At 36.8% G+C, this 26,947-nt stretch overlaps 3 protein-coding genes across 7 annotated transcripts; all 3 read left to right on the top strand.

Annotated features, from left to right (window-relative positions):
* Positions 1-3,913: 3,913 nt before the first annotated feature.
* Positions 3,914-7,334, top strand: LOC140812309 (probable magnesium transporter NIPA6). 4 transcript variants are annotated; one of them, XM_073170547.1, is made up of 10 exons: positions 3,914-4,431; positions 5,023-5,079; positions 5,176-5,266; positions 5,372-5,532; positions 5,702-5,829; positions 5,966-6,103; positions 6,451-6,543; positions 6,627-6,732; positions 6,842-6,910; positions 6,997-7,330. In XM_073170547.1, exons 1-10 carry the CDS (start codon positions 4,308-4,310, stop codon positions 7,002-7,004), a joined length of 975 nt encoding a protein of 324 aa, XP_073026648.1. In that variant the 5' UTR covers positions 3,914-4,307; the 3' UTR covers positions 7,005-7,330. The 4 variants fall into 4 exon arrangements, with proteins under 4 accessions (XP_073026648.1, XP_073026647.1, XP_073026646.1 ...); XM_073170546.1 differs by having other exon boundaries at positions 6,627-6,744; positions 6,997-7,328; XM_073170545.1 differs by having other exon boundaries at positions 6,842-7,326.
* Positions 7,335-18,489: 11,155 nt separating this feature from the next.
* Positions 18,490-20,953, top strand: LOC140812340 (probable amidase At4g34880). Its single transcript, XM_073170587.1, is given in 6 exon segments — positions 18,490-19,005; positions 19,008-19,432; positions 19,646-19,860; positions 19,957-20,196; positions 20,283-20,475; positions 20,585-20,953. Coding segments are annotated over 6 exon segments (1,527 nt in total). The 5' UTR covers positions 18,490-18,908; the 3' UTR covers positions 20,942-20,953.
* On the top strand, positions 20,828-22,163 carry LOC140812342 (dirigent protein 23-like). 2 transcript variants are annotated; one of them, XM_073170588.1, is made up of 2 exons: positions 20,828-20,966; positions 21,424-22,163. In XM_073170588.1, the coding sequence occupies exons 1-2, from the start codon at positions 20,963-20,965 to the stop codon at positions 22,011-22,013; spliced, it is 594 nt and encodes a 197-aa protein (XP_073026689.1). In that variant the 5' UTR covers positions 20,828-20,962; the 3' UTR covers positions 22,014-22,163. The 2 variants fall into 2 exon arrangements, with proteins under 2 accessions (XP_073026689.1, XP_073026690.1); XM_073170589.1 differs by having other exon boundaries at positions 20,832-20,966; positions 21,490-22,163.
* Positions 22,164-26,947: the final 4,784 nt, after the last annotated feature.

The raw sequence follows: 26,947 nt of genomic DNA, 5'->3' as shown, positions 1-26,947 counted from the left end.
TGGCATGGTTGATCGGTCAACACACTCTAGAATCACCCAAGAGATCATTTGATAGCAACAAGAATTCAAAATTTAAATTGAGGAGACTTAGTCTTGATATGATCCTTATATTTTGCACCCATCTTCTCTCACTCCCCAACCATTTCCTCCCTCCCTCACCACCGAATTCAGCACCATTCAGAGCCCCATTTGTGTGAAAAAAATCGTGAGTCTTAGCTAGAGGGAAAGAAAGAAAAATCGAGTGCAAGAGGAAAGGAAAGAAGCGCCCCATCTCCTCCGTGCCGCGTCGTCGACGTTTCGTTCGTTTTCTTTCGAAACGAAACCAGGCATGTCTAGATTTCTTTCAAACCTCAATCAAGTCATATTAGCAATTATTTTCCAGTATATGATCATGTTTATTCAAGCAAAAACCGAGATACATGTCAAAACACTTTGAAGCAACGCATGCAGATTTTCGATCCTTTCTTGGCAAGCTTCACGTTTTTCTTGGTTTGTGAGTTTCAGGTGATTGGTTCGACTCCAGGCTCCCAAGGCAACATATGTACACGTAATAGGAGGTATTAGGATCAGATCGGTCCATTCGTTCAAGCCCCTGGTTGCTGGAAATTCAGAAATGGACAGCAACTTCTCATTTGGTCCATTATGAGTTTCGAAATTCAGTTTTGATGGCAAGGAGGAAGGATCTGATCTTGGCTGCCCCAAGGGCCTATAGCCATGGTTAGATCACTCCCCTAGCATGTCTAAGACGTGACGAAGTCACCCTTTTGGTGGCTTGGTCCATGGCTCATCGGTTTTTAATCAAAACATCAAAACAACCCCCTATAACCCTTCGGCCTCTTCCATTTTTCAGCATATGGTTTCGTTTCTTTTGTTGCTTGGTATGGATCATGGTTGGCCTATGGCCCTTAGCCACGGTTCATATCATGCTCCTAGATTTCTAGATCGGACCATGGTCAATCAAATGGCCACTGGAACGACGCAAGACATCGATCAAGGCAAAACACTACACACGCATGCACGTTGGTTCTCGGTTGGAGTTTCGGTTGAGTTTTGGTGTGACGCGGATTGTGGCTGGCCTAGGGCCCTTAGCCATGGTTCAAATCACTCCTTGGGATGTTGGTAAGAGTCTCTGGTCGGTGGTTCACGCCCCAATGGCCGGTAGTCTCGAAAACAACACAAGATACACGATTGTACAGTTGCTGGAATTTTACAGCAAGTTGCTGTGTCGGTTCAGAGGCTCGTTTGAGTTCTCGGTCGGCTTTTAGCCTATGGACTTGGACTGGACAGTGCCCATTGAGTTAGGAAGGTCATGTTTTTGACCGTTCGTGATTCGGATCATTTTTGAGGTCGTACGAGAATTTACGGTGCGATGTGCCAAATTGACTCTCGAAAGAGCGTTTCATGTTTTGATTTTGACCCTCATCATTTTAGGAGCATTATTTCAGTATTTTAAGCGTATTTTAATCATGACTTTATGTCGGTTCAGTGTCGGTTCAGGTTGGTTCGGAGTCGTGATTAAATACGAAGTCATTAGGCGTCATAGTCGCATCTTTTGAGCGTAAATTGCATAGTTGGTCAAGTTCAATCCATTGCATATTTTTCATGGCAGTTAGGTCGCAGCGAGCCTGGGGACGATCCAATCCAATCCAGTTGGTAAAATATACAGGAATTTTCATTATGGCAGTTAATTATTTTACGTGCATTAAATAGAAAATGATTATTTTTGAGATTTATGCGATATGACTTATGGTTCATTCACTATGTGGGAGTATTATTTTATACGGTCGCCAGTGACCGCTCAGTTCAGTTTGGTACCACCCGGTCGCCAGTGACCGGCCAGCTCAGTTCAGTTTCAGACTCCCCGGTAGCCAGTTACCGATCAGTTCAGCTTAGTGCAGTGGCCACAGGCGTAAAACATAATCTCAACAGAAAATTTTACCAGTTATTTTAGTACAGGGCTCCAAGGAGCAAACATTTTTACTGTGATTATCAGTTCAGTTATGCACGTATTATAATTGCTCAGTACAGATTATTTTCAGCATGCCTCATGACATGATATTTTATCTCATGCACATTTTACTTCAGTATTTACTCGTTACCTACGATATATGAGTGCTGAGTCTTTAGGCTCACTAGACTTGATTGTTGTAGGTGCTGATGAGGCCAGGGCCGAGGGCGGGGACCAATGAGCCAGCTTGGGTCGGCAGTAGTGGCACCCGAGGACCTCAGTGCAGCAGTTGTTATTTTATTCCGCAAACATTTTATCAGTCGTTGGATATTTTTAAATTGTGATTTTTGACAAACTTTATTTTCTTCCGCTGCGATATTTTAAACATTGAACTTGATTCATCAGTTAATTTTATGAAGGAGGCCATTTAAGTTCTTTTAAAAAGAAAATTTTTAATTTTCCTCAAATGTTCAAGCAAGAAGTTTTAGAGGGCCTTTACATATTCACAATAAAAAGTCATACTTAGGATAAAAAATAATATTTTTTATGGATGACCCAAATAAGATATCCGTCTCACAAAATACGACCCACGAGACTGTCTCACACAAATTTTTGACACGTATTGTTATTCATGCTCTATTTTTGTTGTCTATATTTCACTTTGTGAATAAATTTTATACATTAAATAGAATGTGGATAATAAAAAATAAAGTTAATATATATTTACCATTAACTAATGATCTAATATAAATTTACATAGAAAGACTGAGACTGGGATAAGTAAATTTAATGATTCGAATTTTCAAAATTTTTTCTATAAGAATTTTAATTTTAAAAAATTTCGAACCAATTGTTGTGAGGATTTCCATTTTGTAGACAGAGAAGCAAAAAATATGTTGACATCGCTTTTAAAATGAATTTAAGTCACTGGAGTACGTCAATGTTTTAGAAATGGTCAGAAATTCGATTTTGGCAAAAATTTGTGTGAGACGATTTGACGGGTCTTATCTGTGAGACGGATCTCTTACTTGAGTCATCCACAAAAAAGTATTAGTTTTTATGCTAAGAATATTACTTTTTATTATGAATATAAGTAGGGTTGACCCGTCTCACAGATTAAGATTCGTGAGCCGGTCTCACATGAAACACACTCTTCGATTTTTTATATCAATATTTTTTCAGATGAGTTTGTCATGTAAAATTTGTTTAATATGATTTTTTTTAAATAACATGATTTTCAAACTATTACGTTAATCCAAAATTTTACTTAGTACAACCATTTAAAAATATCTATGTTAAGTCGTAAATGTTGGAATAGTCAACACATTTTCATTTCCGTGAAGCTCAAGTTGTAATTATCAAACATTTAACTTTTTTCATTATTTTCCGTATGCTATACGGAGCTTAAAATTAACGTCTTATTTTGAAATTTTGATATTTCTAAAAAAAATTGAGTTTCTTATAGACTAAGTTAAAAATGAGATTTTTATTCCTTTCATACATAAATAGTTATGACTTTTAGGCTTTTCATAATTGAAAAATATGAGTTTAGGCCTGAAAAATATGATTCTTAGGCTTCTGCTTGAAAAATTTAGTTACTTTTTCAATTACTAAAAAATGCCTTTTCTAAATAAACATTTCATAATTGCTCTATCTAATATAAAAAACTACAAATTTTTTCTTAAAACATATTTAAAAATCTAATTAAATTAAGTTAATTCAGTTGCAAAAAAAATAATATTGAAATAAAAATTATTTCCATTCCAATTTAATGGCGATCTTTTTATTATGTATGGAATAAAAATTAAATCTTTTAGGTTCAAATATTTTTAAATTTTGAAAGAAAAAATAAAGAATGGTTTATTATTTATTCCAATTTCAAATAAGCCAAGCAACGAGGCCCACCAGCAATAATGTTTAATATTTTGTGATTAAATAAATGAATATATACAACTCACAGGGGACCTGTCCCAATGAACACCGAGTCTTTGACAGTTCGATTTCTTTATTTCTCTCTTAAATTCGCAGACTGATTCAATCCTTTGTCAGCATACCGACACCCTTTAAATCGTCGAACGGGGTTTCCCGCCGGGTTCCAACTGTTTACCGTACCCTTTGTTCCACTGATTTTTTTTTTTGTGGTAAAGAAATCTTGAAATTGCTTCCGCCGCGTGATTGGCGGGAATTTGGAGTTTGTCTGTATCTTAGATTTTTGTTCTCTGTTCTGACATGATTGGAGCTCATTCAGCTGATGTTTTGTGTTTGTTTTGTGGGTTTTTTTAGTTGAATAAGTTTGGATCAAGTGTACGGAATTTTAGATACCGAGTCTCGGTGTTTATAGATATTCGTAGAGAAAATTATGGGTGTTTCGGATAATACGAGGGGGTTGATTTTGGCAATGCTGTCGAGTTTGTTTATCGGGACGAGCTTTATTTTGAAGAAGAAAGGTCTGAAGCGGGCCGCCGCCGCCGGTAGTCGAGCAGGTATAATTTACAGATAACTAAGTGCCCATGAATTTTTGTTGTTCCTTCGGTATAGGTGTTAGTTTTTGGTGTTTATGTTGACTCGTATAAATAGATCTGTAATGCATTTAATTTTTATGGGAGCAAGCGTGTTGGAACTTTGGTAGAAGAGGTATGATAATTTCTTTGCTGATCTATCGACAAATCTCGAGCTAACGGATTCTACAGTCGATGAATCTTGTGTAGGATTGATGGATGAATGATTTGGAAACAAGGGTGTTGGAAATTTTGAATAGTTATCTGGTGGGATGGAGGAGGAAATAATTGTGAGTAATGTGTCTATTTATCGGCTAAGTATTCTATTTGGGAAATCAAGAAACAAGAATAGACAGTCTAATCTACTGCAATTTTATGTGTACTAAAATGGTATCCGAGACATTTTCTGTTAACCAATTCTAAAAAATTCATCTTTGGCTTGCCAAATCTTTTATTGTGCAAATCGTGAAAAAAACTTTTACGGTATTCTTTAATGTAAATTGTACCACCTTTTCCCACTGCATCATTTCTCGATTTATTTGCTATATATTCACGATTGTACCTTGCATATTGTAGGATTTGGTGGCTACGCATACTTACTTGAACCTCTTTGGTGGGCCGGTATGATTACAAGTGAGCGAGATTTGTAATCTGATCTCTTTTGCTTCCTGATTGCTAGGGGAAAGTTGATCTTCTGAATTCTGATTAGTATGTCTAATTTTCTTACAGTGATTGCTGGAGAAGTGGCCAATTTTGTAGCTTATATTTACGCGCCAGCTGTTCTTGTGACCCCCCTCGGTGCATTGAGTATTATCATTAGGTACATTTTTCATGATTTCTGACCTCTGTTACAAACAATATTAAACATTTATAAATATCTCATGATTGCATCATGGTAACTAACCATTTTCATGCATCTGAAAAGTGCTTGTTTGGCACACTTTATGTTGAAGGAACGATTGCAAAAGTTGGGCATACTGGGATGTGTGGCTTGCATTGTTGGATCTATAGTCATCGTGATTCATGCTCCTCAAGAACGAACTCCAAATTCTGTACAGGAAGTCTGGTTATTGGCTACTCAACCAGGTTTGTCTCTATTTCCCCTTTTCTTTCCTCTCTCTTGTGAAATATAGTTGTTAACCAGTTATTCAACGGTTGCTCATATCTGCGCGTTCTTTGTTTACAGCATTTATGAAATATAGTTGTTAACAAGTTATTCAACGCATGCTCATATCTGCACATTCTTTGTTTACAGCATTTATGATTTATGTAGCCACCACGGTGTCCATGGTGTTAGTGTTAATGCTGCATTTTGAGCCTCTCTATGGACAGACAAACATATTGGTTTACTTGGGGATTTGCTCCTTAATGGGTGCACTAACGGTAATCACATTCCCAACACATCTTTTACATATACAAAGTGCTTCTTTTAATTTTTGTGGCTACTTCCTCATCTACATTGTACAATGGATAAGATTCTCTTCCCTTCTCACTGCTTACCCAATATATATTAATGTAGGTTGTGAGCATAAAGGCAGTTGGAATTGCTATAAAGCTTACTTTAGAGGGGGTCAATCAATTTGGATATGCTCAGACTTGGTTTTTCCTTTCGGTTGCTACAATTTTTGTGATCACACAGTTGAATTATTTGAACAAGGTAATCGTAATAAGCAAGGCGTTTGATCGGTGTTTTCTGTACTTTAGAAAAGTGAAACATTCACCAATTATTGGTATTGGCGCCTTTACAACTACCACTTGATTAATCATTATCCAAATTAAGCAATAGAAGCTTGTGTACATTATCTGGCATAATTATGTCTTGCTAAATGTCTGAAAAAAAGTTCCTTTGGGTCATCTAGGATTAGTTGTAAATGTTTTGAAATCTCGGTGGGTTCATTAATCTACAATTCTGCCTAGTTTCTGACCAGATAGAATATCCTTTTGTCCTGAGATATTTTGCTAGTATATTTCTCAACCTCGTCATTTTGCGATTGGTATGTTCAGGCACTCGACACTTTCAATGCCGCCCTAGTTTCTCCAATTTATTATGTGATGTTCACTACTCTGACTATCATCGCTAGTGTTATAATGTTTAAGGTAATTACTTTTTTCAGAAGTAGTTCTTTGTCAGGATCAAATTTTACCAAATACACTATTGAGACTCTTGAATTATTTTACAGGACTGGTATGGTCAGAATCTGAGCAGCATAACCTCTGAGTTATGTGGATTCATAACTATTCTCACTGGGACATTAATACTTCATATGACAAGAGAAGAGGAACCAGGTACTACAACAGGTATCGTATCTTCTTCTTTAATTCCAAAGTTTGCATTTAAGTAGCAAGTGTGTTGAAGATCTATACGTATAAAAATGGCATTTGCTAATCTATGAAGGAACCATAACATGGTATGATGGAGATCAATCGAAAGGATTAGAAGAAGCTCACTTCATCACATTACGTGGTTCGGATTACTTTAATTAAGCGTTTAGAAACCTCGGGAGATAAACATGAGACATTAAAATCTGATGAATGGATTTGTGGCCACAGCTAAGTGATTTTTCATAGAAAAGAGATCCATGGGACAAGGCTCACCGGCTTCACCTGCCCATCCGTGCACTATTTCTTCGAGGGATTCGAACAAAGGCGAACCAATTCTAGGATTGGGTGGGCTGAGGCTATTTAGATCTTTCTGTCAATTGTTCATTAATACAATTTTGAGGTCGAAATGTTATCCGTGAGAACAAATGCTGTTTATCATAGTTAATTTTTTTTGTAATACTAAATCTGTCTGAAGGAGATATACATGTTGCATGTATACAAGTAGGTTGCTATAAAAAGTGTAGGTGCAGCATTCTTCCTTGCATGTAAGCCGGAAAGATTAAAATAATTGTTTCCAAAAGCTTACAGAAGAAAGGTAACTGCATTTTGGTCTTATATATTTAATTCTTTACTATTTTATTCTTGTATGTTGACAAATTTAAGTTTTATTAATGCTTTTTTTATATTTTGTTTTTTGTTTTTTTATAAGAAGTTCTAATGTGATTTTACGCAAATAAACGATACGTTTACATTACATCAGCATCATATAGGTCGTTTTTTATATATTTAATTCTTTACGATTTTCTTCTTTTACGTTGACAAATTTAAGTTTTATTAATGCATTTTTTATATTTTGAATTTTTTTTTTGTTTTTGTTTTATAAGAAGTTCTGATGTGATTTTACGCAAATAAACGTAATGTTTACATTACATCAGCATCATATAAATCATTTTTCTCATTACGCGCGTCTCAAATTTATCAAGAATTAACTAGGCAAATTTCATACACAACTATGGGTTAGTAAATCTAAAAATAATATCATTAACATAAATTTAAAAAAGTAAGATATGATCATTTTTAATGATTTTGAATAATATTTTGTTTACTGATTCGATCGTAAATTCTTGATCAGTAAAAAACTGAGACAGAGTGTCATATCATCATATATCATGACCTTGATGTTTACTTCAAACTATACAAAACATTACGCAATTTAAACACATGGATCGGAAGAGAATGATCAGTGAAACCTAATGGCTCTTGCAGCAATTCATTTAGGATTACAATTTTGACGTACAAATGAAATACCTTAATTTTTTTTTTGTAAATAACCAAGGCAAGAAAGATTCTAATGACTTCTAATTAGGCGACTGATGCGAAAGTCTCATCAAAATTAATTCTACATCCATTGAGGCAGTGTGATTAGTTCAAGTCGAAGTGAGTTTGTACCAAAATTGTAAATATCAAAGTTTTTTGGTAAATTTTTTCTTAAATGGAAGAAAGAATAACGTAGGAGTACTTAATTCTCCAAACATCCATAAAAAATCTCTGTGTTATTTACTTTATGTCGTACTTACTTTCTTTTATTTTTTGAGTTGGTCTCATGTGAGACCATCTCACGGATCTTAATCTGTGAGACGGGTCAACCCTATCCATATTCACAATAAAAAATAATACTTTTAGCATAAAATGTAATACTTTTTCATGGATGACACAAATAAAAGATCCGTCTCACAAATACGACCCGTGAGACTGATAGGATCGGTTGTCGTAACAAGAGTGTTTAGAAGGGGGGGTTGAATAAAAACTTACAATTAAAATTGTTCTTTAATAATATTTGAGTTCAGTTTGGTGACAACTGAATCTTGGAATCTTGTTAGTCAATAACAATCAGTTAAACTAGAGTAGTTGCGGAAATTAACTGACTGAAAGATAGAATACGAAACTGAAAGAAATATGCAAGAGTTGTTTCTGGATGTTCGGAGAATTTAATTACTCCTACGTCACCCCTTCTATCACAAGGATAGGATATTCACTAAAAGACTTTGATCAAGTACAACACTTGTACAGACCCACTTCAGTTTGGACTTACTACTGCCAAAACTGAAACTCTTAGTTCTACACAATATTCTCAGTGCGTAACTGATATTAGCACAATTGAATCTAACAAGTTTTACAGAGTGATAATAAGCTCAGATTGTAGCCTTGATTGCTACGAGTAATTCAAATGAGAGTGAGCTAAGATTTTGACAGAGTAACAGCAAGTTTAAGATTGAGTGATCGTTCTTTCTTCTTTTTCTTCTGCCATATTTATACTCTTCTTTTCCAACGGTAATCTTGAGATAAATTTGAATCTTTGTATCCGTTGGTTTCCACTTGATTATTCCTTCGATATTGTTTGCTTCATTTATTGTAATTCGGCGTCTCGATTGCTTTGTCTGGAATGCGTTGTTTTAAGTAGTCTTGGTTGTTGTGCGGCGCTCTTGTAATCTGTTATGTCTTATTTGTTCTTTCCCGAGACATCTTCAGTTGAGAAACTTTAAGGCATTCGGCTGAATGTTCCAACTGATCAGTTCCAACTGATCAGTTTACTTTGTATCATTGTATCAGCTTATTTCAATTGATAAGTTCAGTTGCCGAATTTGCTTGCGCGTATCAGCTGATTCATATTTTGTTAATCGATTGATTCATGTTTTGTCAAACTCCAGAATCTAGTTTCCAACAATTTCCCCCTTTATGGTGTTTGACAAAACCAAGTGATTTAAGATCGAATAACTGAGCTCTTTGTAGATAATAGATTACGCAACTGAATCATAAAATAACTGGATTCCTTGTAGATAACATAAAATCTGAGAATATAATATCAGTTGATTCTAATAATCTGATTAATTCTTCTTCAGCTGCTGTTCTTCTCCCTTTTTGTCAAACAACTCCATTTTGTCTGATAACTTTCGAACGTCAATGGAAAGAAGTTTTACATCTGATGAGATACTTGTGGCAACAGTTGTGAGGGAGGTCTGTAGCAATTCTATTTGATTTGAAACAGAGGTTTTCAGTCGCTCAAAACTCTGACTGATTACATCCTGAGTTCTAAAGAGTGAGTTAGCTAGCCCCTTCTTAATTTCACGCACAGTTCTTCTAAGAGAATCCATGTTGGCTTGAAGAGCGTTTAGTTTAGCCGAGTCAAATTCAGTCGAAGAATCTAATTTGACAGTATGAGACAGTTGTTCTAATTGAATTTTCTTGATTTCAGCGAGCATCTGCTGCATATTGTACTGTATGTTCTGGATTTCTTCAAGAACAACATCCATTTCTGTGGATTGAATTGGAGGTCGCTGACTGGGCGTTTCTGAATGCTTCGATGTTTGTCCAAAAAGAACTAATGCTTGATTAGTTTCCATTGTTCCAGCTAGGGGTGCAAACGAACCGAATCGAGCCGAATAATAGTAAAAAAGTCAGCCTCGAATTCGGCTCGAAATAGGTATATTCGAGTTCGAGCTCGATTCGAAGTTCGATAATTTCAAATATTTGGGCTCGAGCTCGGCTCGAAATGAAGTTCGAGTTCGGCTCGAAATATTCGAATATATTCGTGAACTATTCGAATTATTGCTCGGATATTAAGATTTGAGAGCTCGAAATGCTCGAAATATTCGAAATGTATATATATATATATATATATATATTATATTAATAAAATATTAAGGCTCGCGAACTATTCGCGAGCTATCGAACAAAATAATTTGGGCTCGAGTTCTGCTCGAAAAAAAGTTCGAACGTGTTCGAGTTCGGCTCAAATTCGATAAGTTCGAATACGAATCGAATATTTATCGAGCCGGCTCGAAAAACTCGCGAACATGTTCGGTTCGTTTGCAGCCCTAGACTTCCAGCCATAGGCTGAGCTGGAATGTTTTCTTGAATTTGAGATGATGAACGTTGGTTTTGATCAAGAAATGGATTGTCTGGCTTAATGATGGAGATGGATGGTTCATACATAGGGGCCTCCCGTGGAGAATTAACTGAACATTGTTCTTGCTCCTTTGATTCAGTGAGCAACTGAACTTCTACATGTTCAGCAGTTTCTTGTTCTGAGGGTTTTGCTTGTTCATCAGTTTGAATATCTTGTTCAGCAGAACTTTCTGGCTGAACTAGTGCTTCAGTTTGAGCTTTTTCCGATTCAGTTATTTCTTTTTCTGAAGTTTGGTTTGGCACTTCAGTTTGATCTTCAGTTTGAGCAGATATAAGTTTTTCAGCAATAAGTGACTCAGCTAGTGCTTCAGATGATATCTTAATGTCTTGCTCTGGTTGTTCAGCTGAATGGGTAACTGAGTCATGCTGTATTCCCTCTAGCTGAGCTTCCAAGGTAACAGCTTGAATGATTTCATCAATGTTTGCCAAGGATAGTTCTGCTTCAGAATATAGCTGATGTTCTGTCTGAGAGGATTGAGGTATTCCCTGAACTGGCTTTTCAGTTGCCTGTTGTGGAGATGGTTCTTTTTGTGGAGAGGAGGATAAATCTTTTTCAGTATTTGAGTTGAGGGGTTTGTCATGAAGAACTAGTTCCTGATCTTCTTCCCAAAATCTGATTTCACTCTGCAGACTACTAAATCTGTGTCCAGTTGAGTGAACACAGCTCTATCATTGTATGCAGTTGGACTTGTTGGATTGTAGTTGGACTTCAGCTTTGCTACCATTCTTGTTAGCTTTTTGACGCGAATCTGATCAAAGAAATATTTCTGCCTTTCTAATGCCTGTGGAATTGTAGCAGCTTTGACTACTTTCATCACAATCGCTTCTAGCTTGATGAACTTTTTCAGTTGAGATCTATGCTTCAGTTCTTTGGCAAAGATCTCTGTTCTGAAGCTTTTCCAACAATCAAAAGATTTTAATTGTGATGTGGCAAATGCATTGACCTGTTCCCAAACTAGGCCAATGTGTGTGTGAATGACATTGGATGGCCGGAGTTCTTCAACCAGCTTGCCTTTTCCTTTGTCAGTTGAGAGAATGTGAGGAAGATCCATTCCAGAATGTGTGGAGTGCACTGGTTCCCTTAATATTACTCCTTTAGATCTGGCTCTAGGCAAGATGGTAGGGAGATTTACAAGAGTCAAGGGAGCTCTTACCTTAGCTGGTGTCTTAGCTTTGGTAACTGAATCATCAGGTGAGACTACTTGCAAAGGGATAGCTTGAATGGGCTGTTGAGCAGCTGATTGAATAATTTTCTCAGGTGGAATGTCTTCCACTGTTGTTATTGGTTTGGCTCTTTGAGTCCTTGGTCTCTTGACAAGCTTAGGGGAAGGAGTTTTCTCTAAATCTGATTCACTGAGAATCAGTTTCTTTTTTGCTGTTTTGGCCTTCTTGACTGGTGATGGCTCAACCTCTAGTTTGGTTTTTGATGGCAAGGTGTTTTTGGCAGTAAAGACCTTGAATTTTGATGATGTTTCAGCATTTTCAGCTACCAAACCCTTCAGTTTTAACAGATAAGTGATTTGGATGGCAAAGCCTCATGACTGTTTGGATGACTTGAGCATATTCTTCAAGATGTTAAAAAGAATATATCTCCAATTTGCTTTCTTTTCACCTATGATTATGGTCATTACCTGGAATTTTTCAAGTGTAAGAGCAGCATAAGAACCGACTTTTGCTAACATTCCCTTTGCCACGATATCAGCTAACAACTGAATTTCTGGTTTCAGTTCCTTCTTTGGATCGGAAACCTTGATTTTCCGTCCATCAGCAGATAATCGAGACTGCATTTCTTCAATATCTTGAGTTTTTACTTCAGAAAAGCTGACATAACCATCAGTTGGCAGAGAGAAGATTTCTCCGAAAGCTTCTTCAGAAAGGAGTAGCAACTGATCATTGATAGTCACAGAGATAGTGTCATTAGCAGTGATAAATCCCTTCCGATAGATTTCATTGACCTCCTTGAGGTATATCTTCTGAGAAGATTGTCCTAAGAACATCCTGAGACCTGCCGACTCAAGCTTTAGAAATACATTCTTAACGTCTGCTTCTTGAATCGATAGAACCGAGTTAAAATCGATGACCATCGCATTCAAAATATGGGCTTGGATCTGGTTTGCCATTTCGAAAAGTGTAGTGATTGGGTCAGATGGATTTCCTATTACCAGTTGTGGTGGATGTGATTTTCTCCATCTGTACTCTGCATTTGTTGCATCAGCAACTTCTTCAGTTGGTAACTGAATGCAGTTTTCAACTTCAGTTGATGCCTCGTCAGCTGGTATTTTAATGTTATCAGTTTGCTTTAATAACTGATTGTCAGCATTGACTTTATGCTCATTTAATTGATCTAATATCTCTGGTTCTGGTGTTTGAAAGATGTTTTGGTCATTATGACTTTCATCTTTGTCATCATCTTCCGATCCAAACTGATATCTGTAAATCGATCAGCTAGCTCAACTTGATCAGTTGGCTTATCAGTTAGTACAGTTTCATCAAAATCAACATGCGCAGATTCTTCAACATTTAAAATTTTCTTATTAAAGACTCTATAAGCTATACTAACTGATGAATATCCAAGGAATATTCCTTCTGCAGATTTGGCATCGAATGCTTTTAAGTAATTTTTACCATTATCATGAATAAAACATCTACAGCCGAATATTTTGAAATAAGTGATTATACTTTTTCTTCCATGCCAGATCTCATATGGTGTTTTCATATGATTTTTATTAATCATTGATCTGTTCTGAGTATAACATGCAGTGTTTACTGCTTTTGCCCAAAATCTTTGAGAAATACCAGAATCAGCAAGCATTGTTCTAGCAGCTTCTTTAAGGGTTCGATTTCTTCTCTCAGCTACACCGTTTTGCTGAGGAGTTCTTGCTGCTGAGAGCTCATGCTTGATTCCAGCATTTTCTAGAAAGCTTGAAAGTGTTAGATTTATGAATTCAGTTCCTCGATCAGATCTGATTCGATCAATCCCAACTGATTTTTCATTTAAAAGTCTTTTCAAGAGTTTAATCAGTTGTGCAGCCGTAAGGTCTTTGGATTTGAGAAAGATAACCCAAGTAAATCTTGAAAAATCATCTACGACCACCAAGGTGTATTTCATTCCCCCTAAGCTCATGACTGGTTTTGGACCGAAGAGATCCATGTGCAATAGTTCTAAGCATCGGGACGAAGATTTACAGCCCTTGTTTTTGAAAGAAGATCGTACTTGTTTTCCATACTGACATGCTGAGCAAAGTTTTTTTTTGAAAAATTTATTTTGGGCAAACCAGTTACATGTTCATGTTTACTCAGATAGGCAATGGATTTAAAGATTAGATGATTTAACCTTTTATGCCACAACCAGTTTTGAGATGATTTTGAAGCAATAAAGCATACTGGTGCATGAGGCTGTTCATTCCAACTGACTTTATATGTGTTTCCACATCGTTTGCCTGTTAGTATGATTTCATCAGTTGATGTTTTAACTGAGCATGAGTTTTTATCAAATTGTACCGAGAATCCATTTTCGCATAACTGACTGATGCTAATCAATTTATACTTCAGATTCTCTACTAATAAAACATCTTTAATAATAAAGTTACCATGAATAAGCTTACCCTTACCCACGGTTTTATCTTTGTAATTATCTCCGAAACTGATGTTTGGACCACTATATTTGGTCAGTTGAGATAGCATACTTGCATCTCCTGTCATATGTCGTGAGCAACCGCTGTCCAAATACCATATTGAATTTTTATTTGTACCTGTTACCTGCAAGCACACACATAATATGATTTGGTACCCATATCTATTTGGGTCCAAAACTTATTAGTCCCTTTGGAACCCATACTTGGATTAGTCTAACTGACTTTCCAGTAGCTGTATTCCAAATGGCTTTTCTCGGTTTTTGTGCGCTTGGTGAGTAGTGTACAGATGATACAGTATGTGGTTTAGTATTATTCAACTGATTGTTCAATCTGTATCTCTTCTGAACTGGCTTGCAGTTATAGTAATTGATATAGCCATTCGAATAGTTTTTGTGAAATCTTTTTGATGACCAGCTTTGTGAATCAGTTGAAAGCTTTTGACTATAGCCAATCCCATATCTTCTAGCCTTGTTCAACTTCTTAATAGGTTGTTCAATCAGTTTACTGGGCTCAATTTGTTTTTGTACCACTGCTGATTTGACAAAGTGAATGTACTTCCCTTTGTTCATTGTCAGCTTTGGTTGAGTATCATTTGAAAACGTTTCTCCTTGATTACTGAACCCTAAACCAGTTTTATCAGAAACTGATTTTTGTGAATTCTGCATCTCATTCAGTGCAGTAGACGAATTATTCCAAGATTGAATGAGTTCAGTCTGTTTTGAATTTTCAAGGATCAATTTCTGGATTAGTGACTGATCTTTCTTTCTCTCTGCTTTTAACTCAGCAATTTCCCTTTTTAGACTCAACCCATCAACTGATTCATCAGTTTTGGTTTTATTGTCCATGGGATCATTTTGCTTTGACTTTATTTCCTCAAATGATGATGCAAGTTTCTGGTACTCATTTACCATTTCATGCAATGTTAAAATGAGTTCTTCTCGTGTAAAATCAGTTGAACTAAAATCAAATACATGTTGACTTGTAGATTCTGCTTCTGTATCATTGGCCATTAGACATTTGACTTCCTCTTCATCACTTGAGCTATATGAGCTTTCTGGTTCTGATTCGTCACTATCAGTTTCTGCCCATTTGGATTTGTTCTCTTCAGCTAATAGAACCTCATGTTTCTTTCTGTAGATTTTCTTATCATATCTGGGTCTTCTTTTATGCTCATGTGATTTATTTCTTCTGTTAGTTGATCCTTGACGTCTTTTTTAGGTTTAGGACAGCAATGTAATGACCTGTTTTGCCACAATTGTAGCAAGCATTTGTTTCTTCTTTGGAATTATTTCTCTGGTAATGCTTCTGAAAGTTTCCTTGGTTCTTTCTCATGAACCTCCCAAACTTTTTGATGAATAAAGACATAGCATCATTGCTTAACTGATCAGCCGATTTCTCGGCTGAACTGGTTGATTCAGTTCTGACAGCTGCTAAAGCAGTTGTAGTTGTAGGAGTAGACGGTTCTCCTTCTCTGTTCTGCAATTCAAATTCATAAGCTTTTAAATCAGCGAATAGATCATGAAGTTCGATCTGGTTTAAGTCTTTAGACTCTCTCATGACCATAGTTTTGACATCCCATTCCTTTGGAAGGCCTCTCATCACTTTCAGTGCAACTTCTTTGTTTGTATACACTTTTCCAAGTGCATTTAATTCATTGACAATACTGCTCACCCTTTCATCATGCTCATTCATTGATTCTCCAACCTTCATTTTGATATTGTCAAATTCCTGAATAGCAACAGAGAGTTTATTTTCTTTTGTTTGGTCATTTCTTTCATATAACTGAATCAACTTTTCTCAAATTTCTTTTGCTGTTTTGCACATATTTATTTTGTTGAATGTTGCTTTGTCCAGTGTTTTGTACAGAGTATCTTTGGTCACATTGTCAAGATTGGCTTTTCTTTTGTCCTCAATTGTCCACTCTTCTCTGGGCTTTTGAATTCTCTGTGGTGCCCCTTCAGTTATGGCAATTGCTGTGTTTGCTTTTAGAATCTTCATGGGTCCGTCTGTTATGACATACCACATGTCATCATCTTGTGCAGCTAAGTGAGCCTGCATTCTGATTTTCCAGTCATCGAAATCTTCTCTTGAGAACATAGGAAATTTATTGAATGAAGTCATGCTAGCAGATTTATAGATCAGAAGTATTCAAGAACAAGATTCAACCGCTCTGATACCACTTGATAGGATCGGTTGTCGTAACAAGAGTGCTTAGAAGGGGAGGGGGGTTGAATAAACACTTACAATTAAAATTTTTCTTTAATAATATTTGAGTTCAGTTTGGTGACAAACTGAATCTTGGAATCTTGTTGATCAATAACAATCAGTTAAACTAGAGTAGTTGCGGAAATTAACTGACTGAAAGATAGAATATGAAACTGAAAGAATTATGCAAGAGTTGTTTCTGGATGTTCGGAGAATTTAATTACTCCTACGTCACCCCTTCTATCACAAGGATAGGATATTCACTAAAAGACTTTGATCAAGTACAACACTTGTACAGACCCACTTCAGTTTGGATTTACTACTGCCAAAACTGAAACTCTTATTTCTACACAATATTCTCAGTGCGTAACTGATATTAGCACAATTGAATCTAACAAATTTTACAGAGTGCTAATAAGCTCAGATTGTAGCCTTGATTGCTACGAGTAATTCAAATGAGAGTGAGCTAAGATTTTGACAGAGTAACAGCAAGTTTAAGATTGAGTGATCGTTCTTTCTTCTTTTTCTTCTGCCATATTTATACTCTTCTTTTCCAACGGTAATCTTGAGATAAATTTGAATCTTTGTATCCGTTGGTTTCCACTTGATTATTCCTTCGATATTGTTTGCTTCATTTATTGTAATTCGGCGTCTTGATTGCTTTGTCCGGAATGCGTTGTTTTAAGTAGTCTTGGTTATTGTGCGGCGCTCTTGTAATCTGTTATGTCTTATTTGTTCTTTCCCGAGACATCTTCAGTTGAGAAACTTTAAGGCATTCGGCTTAATGTTCCAACTGATCAGTTCCAACTGATCAGTTTACTTTGTATCATTGTATCAGCTGATTTCAATTGATAAGTTCAGTTGCCGAATTTGCTTGCGCGTATCAGCTGATTCATATTTTGTTAATCGATTGATTCATGTTTTGTCAAACTCCAGAATCTAGTTTTCAACAGAACCGTCTCACACAAGTTTTTGCTTTATTTTTTTTTTGTTGAAATTCACATATTGAATATATATTTTATCACTTACTTTTTTTCGGATCCTAACGAAATTTTAAAAGAGTTCATTCTTTTTTCCTAAACTATTTGCCGTTTCTTTTAAAAACTTATATTGTTATTAATTGTGTATTAATTAGATTCTAGTTTTTTAATAATTGTGTATCAAATAAATTTATTATTGGATTAAAGAATATAAATTTTATTTTAATAAATATTTTAAAAATAATCTTTATATTTATTGTTTAAAATAAATTAAATATATTTATTATTTAATGTTGATAAAATTATTGTACGAGTTAATTATAAATATGTTATTAGTATTAAAATTTATATAATTAATATTCAACACATAAATGATAATAATACAAAATAATCTGTCAAAAAAAGATAATAATACAAAATAAAACGTGAAATATAAATTATGCAGGCACGAACAAGATCATGCAATATAGATGTATTATGTTAATTTTTCAAATCAACTGTATAATAGGTTATATTTGATGTTTAATTCACTATACAAATTATATAATATAAAGTAAATAAATTAAAATATTTTATTAATTACCCAAATTAAATATTTATTTATGTTTTTATTAAAATTTTAATTTAATAAAGAGTTAGTTTCAATAAAATTATTTGAATTAATTATTGTATTAAATTAACTTCTAATTAATTATTTTTTGGAATAAAATTATTTTTATTATAATTTAAATGTAAGATTCCCTTATATTAAATTATTTTATAAATAAAAATTTTATGGAAGAAAATCATTGTTGTAAATAAAATAATATAGGATATTTTAAGATTTTCTTTTTAAAGTTAAGTTTAGATGAATTGAATGAAAACTTTATATCTGATTTAAAAATTATGTAATTTATGAAGTTAAAATTACACTAAAATAATATAATATTCGGAGGATAATCCACCTTCCTTTCAAGCAAGCCCATGTTATCGGCCTTCCTCACGAGAGCGACTTCGAAATTGTTTTGCTTCACTGATTACAGATTACTCCGTTGAGAATGTCAGAAATCAGTTCCAACCGTTCTCCAATGGGGTTTCCAGGCCGAGTGAGTGCTGGTACTTTTTTGTTCTGACACTTCAATTTCTTACAGAAACTACTGGTGACATTTCTTGGATCTTGTCTCATGATAAAATAGCATCAAAACATAATCTTTTGACGTTGTATTTGACTTTAATTCACACCATTAATGGAAGTCAAGAAAGTGATTCCTTCTGGATTAATCAACCAGATTACTTCCCAGTCGGGCATTTCTAAGTGATCAGCAACAAGAAGTCCTGTATGATTAAAAGCTACCAGAAAGATAGGTAATCGATAATGCTACTGATTATGCGGTTTGCTTCATTTTTGTTATCTGGATTTCTCTTCCACGGTTTGGTGCATGCTATGGATTTTACAATTGAGGAAGCCACCATGATGACCTGCGTACAGCTTTTGATCGAAACCAGCTGACATCAAAGAAGCTTGTTGAGTTTTACTTTGCAGAAATCGAAAGACTCAATCCACTTCTCAAAGGGGTTATAGAAATAAACCCTGATGCAATCCATCAAGCGGAGAAGGCGGATCAAGAAAGAGAGGCAAGAGATTTTGGTTCAGTGCTCCCTAAATTACATGGGATTCCTATACTGCTGAAAGACAATATCGCAACCAAGGATAAGCTTAACACTACTGCAGGATCTTTTGCATTACTTGGATCCATCGTTCCGAGAGATGCAGGTGTTGTAAAGAAGTTGAGGGAAGCTGGGGCGATCATACTGGGGAAGGCTAGCTTGAGTGAGTGGGCCAATTTTCGTTCTTCAAATGCACCGAATGGTTGGAGTGCTAGAGGGGGACAAGGAAAGGTTAGTGCTTGTGGTGCATTGCAGCTAAAATGAAAATGGAAAGCTGTGTTTAACTTCTTTTCTTACTCTGGTTGTAATTTAACTGATCCTTCTGTAAATTTGTCTGAAAGCATAGAATTCCTATTATAAACATTTTTTGCATTAATGGGGATGAGGTGACAAGTTCTGTTGTCAGCTTGGACTTTCGATAATTTTATATGCAATAATGTGCAGAACCCTTATGTTCTATCTGCTGATCCTTGCGGTTCAAGCAGTGGATCAGCAATATCTGTGGCCGCAAACATGGCAACTGTATCACTGGGAACCGAGACTGATGGTTCGATCATTTGTCCATCCAGTTACAATTCGGTAGTCGGGATTAAACCAACCGTTGGGCTCACGAGTCGAGGTGTGGTGATTCCAATTAGTCCCAGACAGGATACTGTAGGGTAAGCAACACAAATTTTACTTCATGCTACCTTGAAAGCAAAAAACTTTGGAGCTGAAGAATAACCGAATGAACTTGAATGTGGCTGGACAATTAGTCCAATATGCAGGACTGTGTCTGATGCTGTTTATGTTCTGGATGCAATCGTGGGATTTGATTACTGGGACGCTAAAGCTACTCGAGAGGCATCAAAATACATCCCTTATGGTGGTTATGCCAAATTTCTAAAATCCAATGGACTTGTGGGCAAGAGACTGGGTATTGTGAGGGATCCATTCTTTCTCATAGCTGATACAAATGTAGCTTTGGATTTCGATAACCATCTGAAAACCTTAAGGTCAAATTTTATCAGTTGAATCCCTTATTCCAACTTGGTAACTGGATTACTAATTTTGATTTGTGCCACGTTCTCTTCAATTTTAGGCTTGAAGGTGCAGTCTTGGTGGATAATTTGGAAATAGCCCATATCAGCATGTATTTCAGTACAAGTGGAGAAGAAATTGCATTGGAAGCAGAATTCAAGAAATCCTTGAATGCTTACCTAAAAGAACTCGTGGCTTCCCCTGTTCGATCCCTGGCAGACGTAATCGCTTTCAACAATAAATTCTCTCGTCTGGTATGCAAAACATTTATGATCAGCACTCAGCTTTAACTTATCTGTTACTATGATGGATACAATGAGTCTTTCTTAAGGAGTAATAGCATTTTGGATGACCGAGTTGCAGGAAATGATAGAGCAGTTTGGCCAACAAGTCTTTCTGTCTGCTGAAGTCACAAATGGGACCGGAAAAGTGGTAAAGAAAGCGATAAAGAATCTGAAAAAGTTATCGAAAAACGGATTTGTGGAGCTGATGGAAAAGAATAAGCTGGATGCATTGGTGGCTGCCGGACCAGATGTTGCAACGGTTCTTGCCATTGGTGGGTTCCCAGGAATTGTTGTTCCGGCCGCATATGATGGCAAAGGGGTGCCTATTGGCATATGTTTCGGCGGGCTAAAGGGCTCTGAGCCTAAATTAATTGAAATTGCTTATGGCTTTGAGCAAGCTACAAAGATCAGAAAACCTCCAAGATTTCTACCTTGAAACATTGAAAAATCTCTACAAATGGGTAAATCAAGCACACTGTAATCGAGATTTTAAGAAAATTTATGTTTTGATTTGTTATGAGTTGGTTGAATAGGCCATCAAACAATACCAGAATTTGTAATTTTTTAGATGCATGCTCTAGTTTCTGTCAAGAAGTGCAACGCAACGGCTTTTAATTAATGCATTAGTTTTTTTTCCCCCAAATGATTCTGTCTCCTCAATCAGCATGTCCTACACATTGAAGTCAGTGTCACTGTTTCGCTAGAGGGTTGATGAGAAGTTGAAAGTTTGCATTCTGTATTCCTAAGAAGTGAGTTGGTAGTGCTGTTTTCTTGTTCAGGGTCAAGACTTCTTAACTAATTTGTGGAACAAAGCCCCAAAAAGTCCAATTTGAATTAGTTTAGTTAACTACTCTGCATTACTTTTTTAGCTGCAGCGTCCTCTCTATATATAAAGATCACAAAGTCTTGAATTTTCAGCACAGATACAGCAGCAAATGGCAAGAGTGAATCTCCTAATTGCAATCTTCATCTTCTTCGCTGCAGCAAATTCATGGGCCTGTCTAGCCCAAAACAACGACCCAATTGCGTGGGCCAAGCGGGTCGAAACCGGAACAGAGGTGATCACGACTCTTCAGTTCTACTTTCATGACATTTTGAGTGGGCAGAATCCAACTGCAATGAGAATTGCTGAAGCTCCTCAAACCAACAACTCCTCCACCTTTTTTGGCATGTTGACAATGATAGACGACCCCTTAACTATGGGGCCGGATCCGACCTCCAAGGTCATTGGCCGAGCCAGGGGCATGTACGGATCTGCTGGGCAGGCAGACTTCGGCTTGATTATGGTCCTAAACTATGGGTTCACAGATGGTATATATGATGGCAGTTCTTTTAGCCTTCTGAGCATCAACCGGGCAATGGAATCGGTTCGAGAGATGTCAATCGTGGGTGGCACAGGCCTCTTCCGTTTTGCGCGTGGCTACGCTATCGCGCAAACGTACAAGCTTGATGCTATGACCGGTGATGCTGTAGTCGGATATAATGTTACTATTGCTACATACATTTGAGCACCACTCCATATATTTAATGTTGAGTGCATTTCTTTTTCCTACACTAGCATAAGATAGTAAACATTCAACAATTTCATTGGTAATTGGTTGAGTTTGTTGACCTACTTTATATATAATTCTATACATTTTATTGAGCTTAGGCTTGCACACTTGCAGTAGCAGAGCCACATGCCCATGTGGCCCAAGTTTTTTTTAAAAAAATTATATGTAAATTTTGTATAATTTTGGAATAATATGATATTATCACAGGTAGATCAATTTAAAATAGTAAAAGATTATAGAGTTTAAAATCTTAGCCCGTGCATAGCTATATTTCTGGCTCGACCACTACACACTTTTACGTAGACATGTCAAAACGGGCTGGCAGGACGGGCCAGCTCGCCACCCGTCGCAACCCGCCATTAGGCGAGGCGGGCCAGCCCGCCATTTTTGCGGGCCTCTAAATGGCCAACCCAGCCCAACCCATCTTGGGCCGCGGGCTAGGCGGGCCAACCCGCTTATTTTTAATCCGCTTATTTTTTTAAGAAAAAAAATACTGAACAATATCACAGTAAACATAGAAAAAATATATATTTCAATCAAATAGTTTCGTAAAATTCTTTAAAAAATTGAAATAAGAAATTAAGAAAGCGTCAAAATAATCCATAAAAAGTAAAGTGCTTAAACCAAACATGAAGGAGACATGGAAGAGAACAAAAAGTCGAGGAAAGAGACGGTTGTAAATTTTAGAAAATATTATGTGTTCAACAATACACATAATTATCAAACATCCGCCGGGTCCACAAAATTTCACTACAACTCGTTGGACTTCAAACGAAATCGCTCTTAGGTTCACAAACAACTGTTATGCTTAAAAATTATTTTAAGATTCATGAATAAAATTTACGAAAATTTCTTCCCTTTAAGATTCATGAATAAAATTTAAAAAGATTCAGATTTTACCAGAGTGAGTGATGGAAGCGAGGCCAAGGAGAAAAATAAGAAAGAAATAAGATAAGAGAGTGATGGAGGCGCATGAGACTTATTCCAATTTTTATATAAAACTTAAAACTTAAAAATATATTAAAAAAATAATATAAAATTCTACCCTAATTTGGCGGGCCAACCCGCCCCGTTTGGGCTCGACCCATCTTGGCCCGCAATCCAAACTGCCTCAGCCCATTTGGCTCGTCTTCAAACTGTCGGCAGAAGACATGCATTAATTGCATGTTGGCAATGAAATTCAAATCAAGGGGGCTGAATTTTAAACGTGTTGGCAAGTTGGACGGAAATACGCGTTTTTAACGCGTGTTCACACGGTCAAGGGGCTCTATAAATAGAGCTTCCCCCTTCATTCTGAAATCATCCCTTCTTTGAGTTTTCTCTCATCTTATAAGCATTTAAGTGCTTAGTTCTATAATATTTGTGAGGTGTTTTGTTCTCCTGTATTAAGAGAGTGTGTGTTCTCTTTGGAAACACAGTGAGTGAGTTGTACACCACAAAATATTATAGTGGAATTCTTTTCATCTTGTCCGTGGTTTTTACCCTAATAATTTTTAGGGGTTTTCCACGTAAATCTCGGTGTCCAGTTTATTCTTTATTTTCGGGTTTTATTATCTCAAATTCTGCATGTAGGACCAACAAGTGGTATTCTGGCCTTGGTTTAAAATTTCTTAAAATTCTGAGTATGTTCTGTGGTTGCAGCCTAGACTGATCTTCCACATCAGAAAAGATTTTTAGAGATTTTTATTTAAGGCGAGATTATTTTGTCCAGTCTATAAAATTGTTGTAGACATAATGGCGGGAAGGTACGAGATAGCAAAATTCAATGGAAGCAATTTTATGCTGTGGAAAATAAAGATACAAGCAGTTTTAAGAAAGGAAAATTGTTTGGCGGCTATTGGAGATAGACCGGTGGAGATTACAGATGATGGAAAGTGGAACGAGATGAATGATAATGTTGTTGCCAACTTACACTTGGCTATAGCTGACGAAGTTTTGTCAAGTATCTCTGAGATAAAAACAGCCAAAGTTATCTGGGATACTCTGACAAAGATGTACGAGGTCAAGTCGCTATACAACATGATTTTTCTAAAGAGATGGCTTTATACTCTTCGGATGACGGAATCCTCATCGATGACTCACCATATCAATACACTAAATATTCTATTTGCCCAACTCACTTCCATGGGGCATAAAATAGGGGAAAATGAACGTGCGGAGCTTCTACTTCAAAGTCTACCAGATTCATATGATCAACTTATCATCAACATTACCAACAATATTCTTATGGGCTTTCTAAGATTCGAAGATGTCTTAACTGCGGTTCTCGTAGAAGAAAGCCGGCGCATGAATAAGGATGATAGGTTGGTAACATCGAAGCAGGCAGAGGCTTTACCGATGATAAGAGGAAGATTCATGGACCGTGACTCCAGTGGGAGTCAAAGACGAGGTAGATCAAAGTCAAGAAGTAAGAAGAAAAATATTTACTGCTTTAAATGTGGTGGTAAAGGACACTTCAAGAAAGAGTGTACGAGTATCGATAATATCTCTCAAGGAAATGTGGCCAGTACTTCAGGCGGTGGTGAAATATTAATCAGCGAAGCAGCAACTGTTGCAGAAGGCAGACACAAATTTTGTGACACATGGATTATGGATTCAGGAGCGACGTGGCACATGACGTCTCGGAAAGAATGGTTTGATCATTATGAACCAGTCTCAGGAGGATCTGTATTCATGGAAAATGATCATGCCTTGGAAATCGCTGGGGTCGGTACTATCAAAATTAAAATGTTTGATGGCACCATTCGCACCATACAGGAGGTACGACATGTGAAGGGACTGACGAAAAATCTTTTGTCCTTGGGGCAATTGGATGACATCGGGTGCAAAACTCGGATCGAGAACGGGATCATGAAAATTGTGAAGGGAGCGCTTGTGGTTATGAAGGCGGAAAATGTTGCTGCAAATCTGTATGTACTTTTGGGAGAAACACACAAAGAGACAGAACTAGTTGTTGCATCAATTGGTTCAGGAGAAGAATTAACAGTGTTATGGCATAAAAAGCTCGGGCATATGTCAGAACGAGGGTTGAAAATTCTCTCAGAACGGAAGCTGCTGCCTAGGAATTACAAAAGTGTCACTACCCTTTTGTGAGCATTGTGTTACCAATAAACAACACAGATTAAAGTTTGACACTTCTAATGCCAGGAGCAAAAGCATATTGGAGCTGTTTTATTCGGATGTTTGGCAAGCACCGGTTGTATCCCTAGGAGGAGCGAGATACTTTGTCTCGTTCATTGATGATTTCTCTAGGAGATGTTGGGTGTATCCAATCAAGAAGAAATTAGATATTTTCCAAGTCTTCAAAGATTTCAAAGCGCGGGTTGAACTTGATTCTGAAAAGAAAATCAAGTGTCTGAGGACTGACAATGGAGGAGAATATACCAGTGATGAATTTGATGCATATTGTCAACATGAGGGCATCAAAAGACAGTTCACGATGGCTTACACACCTCAACAGAATGGAGTGGCGGAGCGGATGAACAGGACCTTGTTGGACAGAACAAGAGCTATGTTGAGGACTGCGGGTCTAGAAAAGTCATTTTGGGCGGAAGCAGTCAAAACCGCTTGTTACATTATCAATCGTTCTCCTTCAGTGTCGATTGATCTGAAGACTCCGATGGAGATGTGGACTGGGAAGCCGACAGATTATTCTCATTTGCATACATTTGGAAGTCTTGTGTACGTTCTGTACAATGAGCAAGAAAGATCAAAGTTGGATTTGAAATCCAGAAAATGTATCTTCTTGGGTTATGCTGATGGAGTAAAGGGGTTTCGCTTGTGGGATCCTACTGTTCACAAGCTTGTCATCAGCAGGGATGTTATCTTCGAGGAAGATAAAGTACAAGGAGACAAAGGCACACCGAATTCAGAAACTACTATTTTTCAGCTGGAAAATAAGACGAACGAAGGTCAAGTTTCTTGTGAAGCCGTACCAGAGCACGAATAACAAGAACACTGTTGAGTCTGAGGTTTCCAATGCGAGGCAGTCAACTCGAGACAAAGGACCACCAGGTTGGCTTTCAGATTATGTCACTGAAAGCAACATTGCATATTGTCTATTATCAGAGGACGGTGAGCCATCGAGTTTCCACGAGGCTACTCAAAGCTCGGATGTATCCTTGTGGATGATAGCAATGCAAGAAGAGTTGGAGGCATTAGACTGAATAAAACTTGGGATCTTGTTACACTACCACGAGGGAGGAAAGCCATTAGTAACAGATGGGTCTATAAGATCAAACGAGATGTCAATAACCAAGTGGAGCGGTATCGTGCTATATTGGTGGTAAAAGGGTATGCTCAGAAAGAAGACATTGACTTCAATGAGATATTTTCTCCTGTGGTTCGACTTACAACAGTCAGAGTAGTATTGGCATTGTGTGCGGTGTTTTACCTACATCTAGAACAGCTAGATGTGAAAACGGCGTTTCTTCATGGAGATCTTGAAGAAGAAATCTATATGCTCCAGCCAGAAGGTTTTGCGGAAAAAGGCAAAGAGAACTTGGTTTGCAGGTTGAACAAATCTCTGTACGGTCTCAAACAGGCGCCGAGGTGTTGGTACAAGAGATTTGATTCCTATATCATGAGCCTTGGATACAACAGATTGAGTGCAGACCCTTGTACGTATTTCAAGAGGTCTGGCGATGATTATATCATTTTGCTGTTGTATGTGGACGACATGTTGGTAGCGGGCCCCAACAAAGATCAGGTCCAAGGATTGAAGGCACAGTTGGCTAGGGAATTTGATATGAAGGACTTGGGACCAGCAAACAAGATTCTAGGGATGCAAGTTCACCGAGATAGAAGTAACAGAAAGATTGGGCTTTCCCAGAAAAATTATTTGAAGAAAATCTTGCAACGCTTCAACATGCAAGATAGTAAGCCAATTT

This window comes from Primulina eburnea, chromosome 14 (genome assembly GCF_022965805.1).
Source record: "Primulina eburnea isolate SZY01 chromosome 14, ASM2296580v1, whole genome shotgun sequence".
Taxonomy (NCBI): domain Eukaryota; kingdom Viridiplantae; phylum Streptophyta; class Magnoliopsida; order Lamiales; family Gesneriaceae; genus Primulina; species Primulina eburnea.
This window is presented reverse-complemented; position numbering and strand designations above follow the sequence as displayed.

Excerpts from the sequence above, each read along its gene's own strand:
- LOC140812309 (XM_073170549.1), top strand. The coding sequence starts at position 4,308 with ATGGGTGTTTCGGATAATACGAGGGGGTTGATTTTGGCAATGCTGTCG. Across the intron at positions 5,830-5,965 it reads CCTTAATGGGTGCACTAACG|GTTGTGAGCATAAAGGCAGT; the intron begins GTAATCACATTC and ends ATATTAATGTAG. Across the intron at positions 6,745-6,841 it reads GGAACCAGGTACTACAACAG|GAACCATAACATGGTATGAT; the intron begins GTATCGTATCTT and ends TAATCTATGAAG.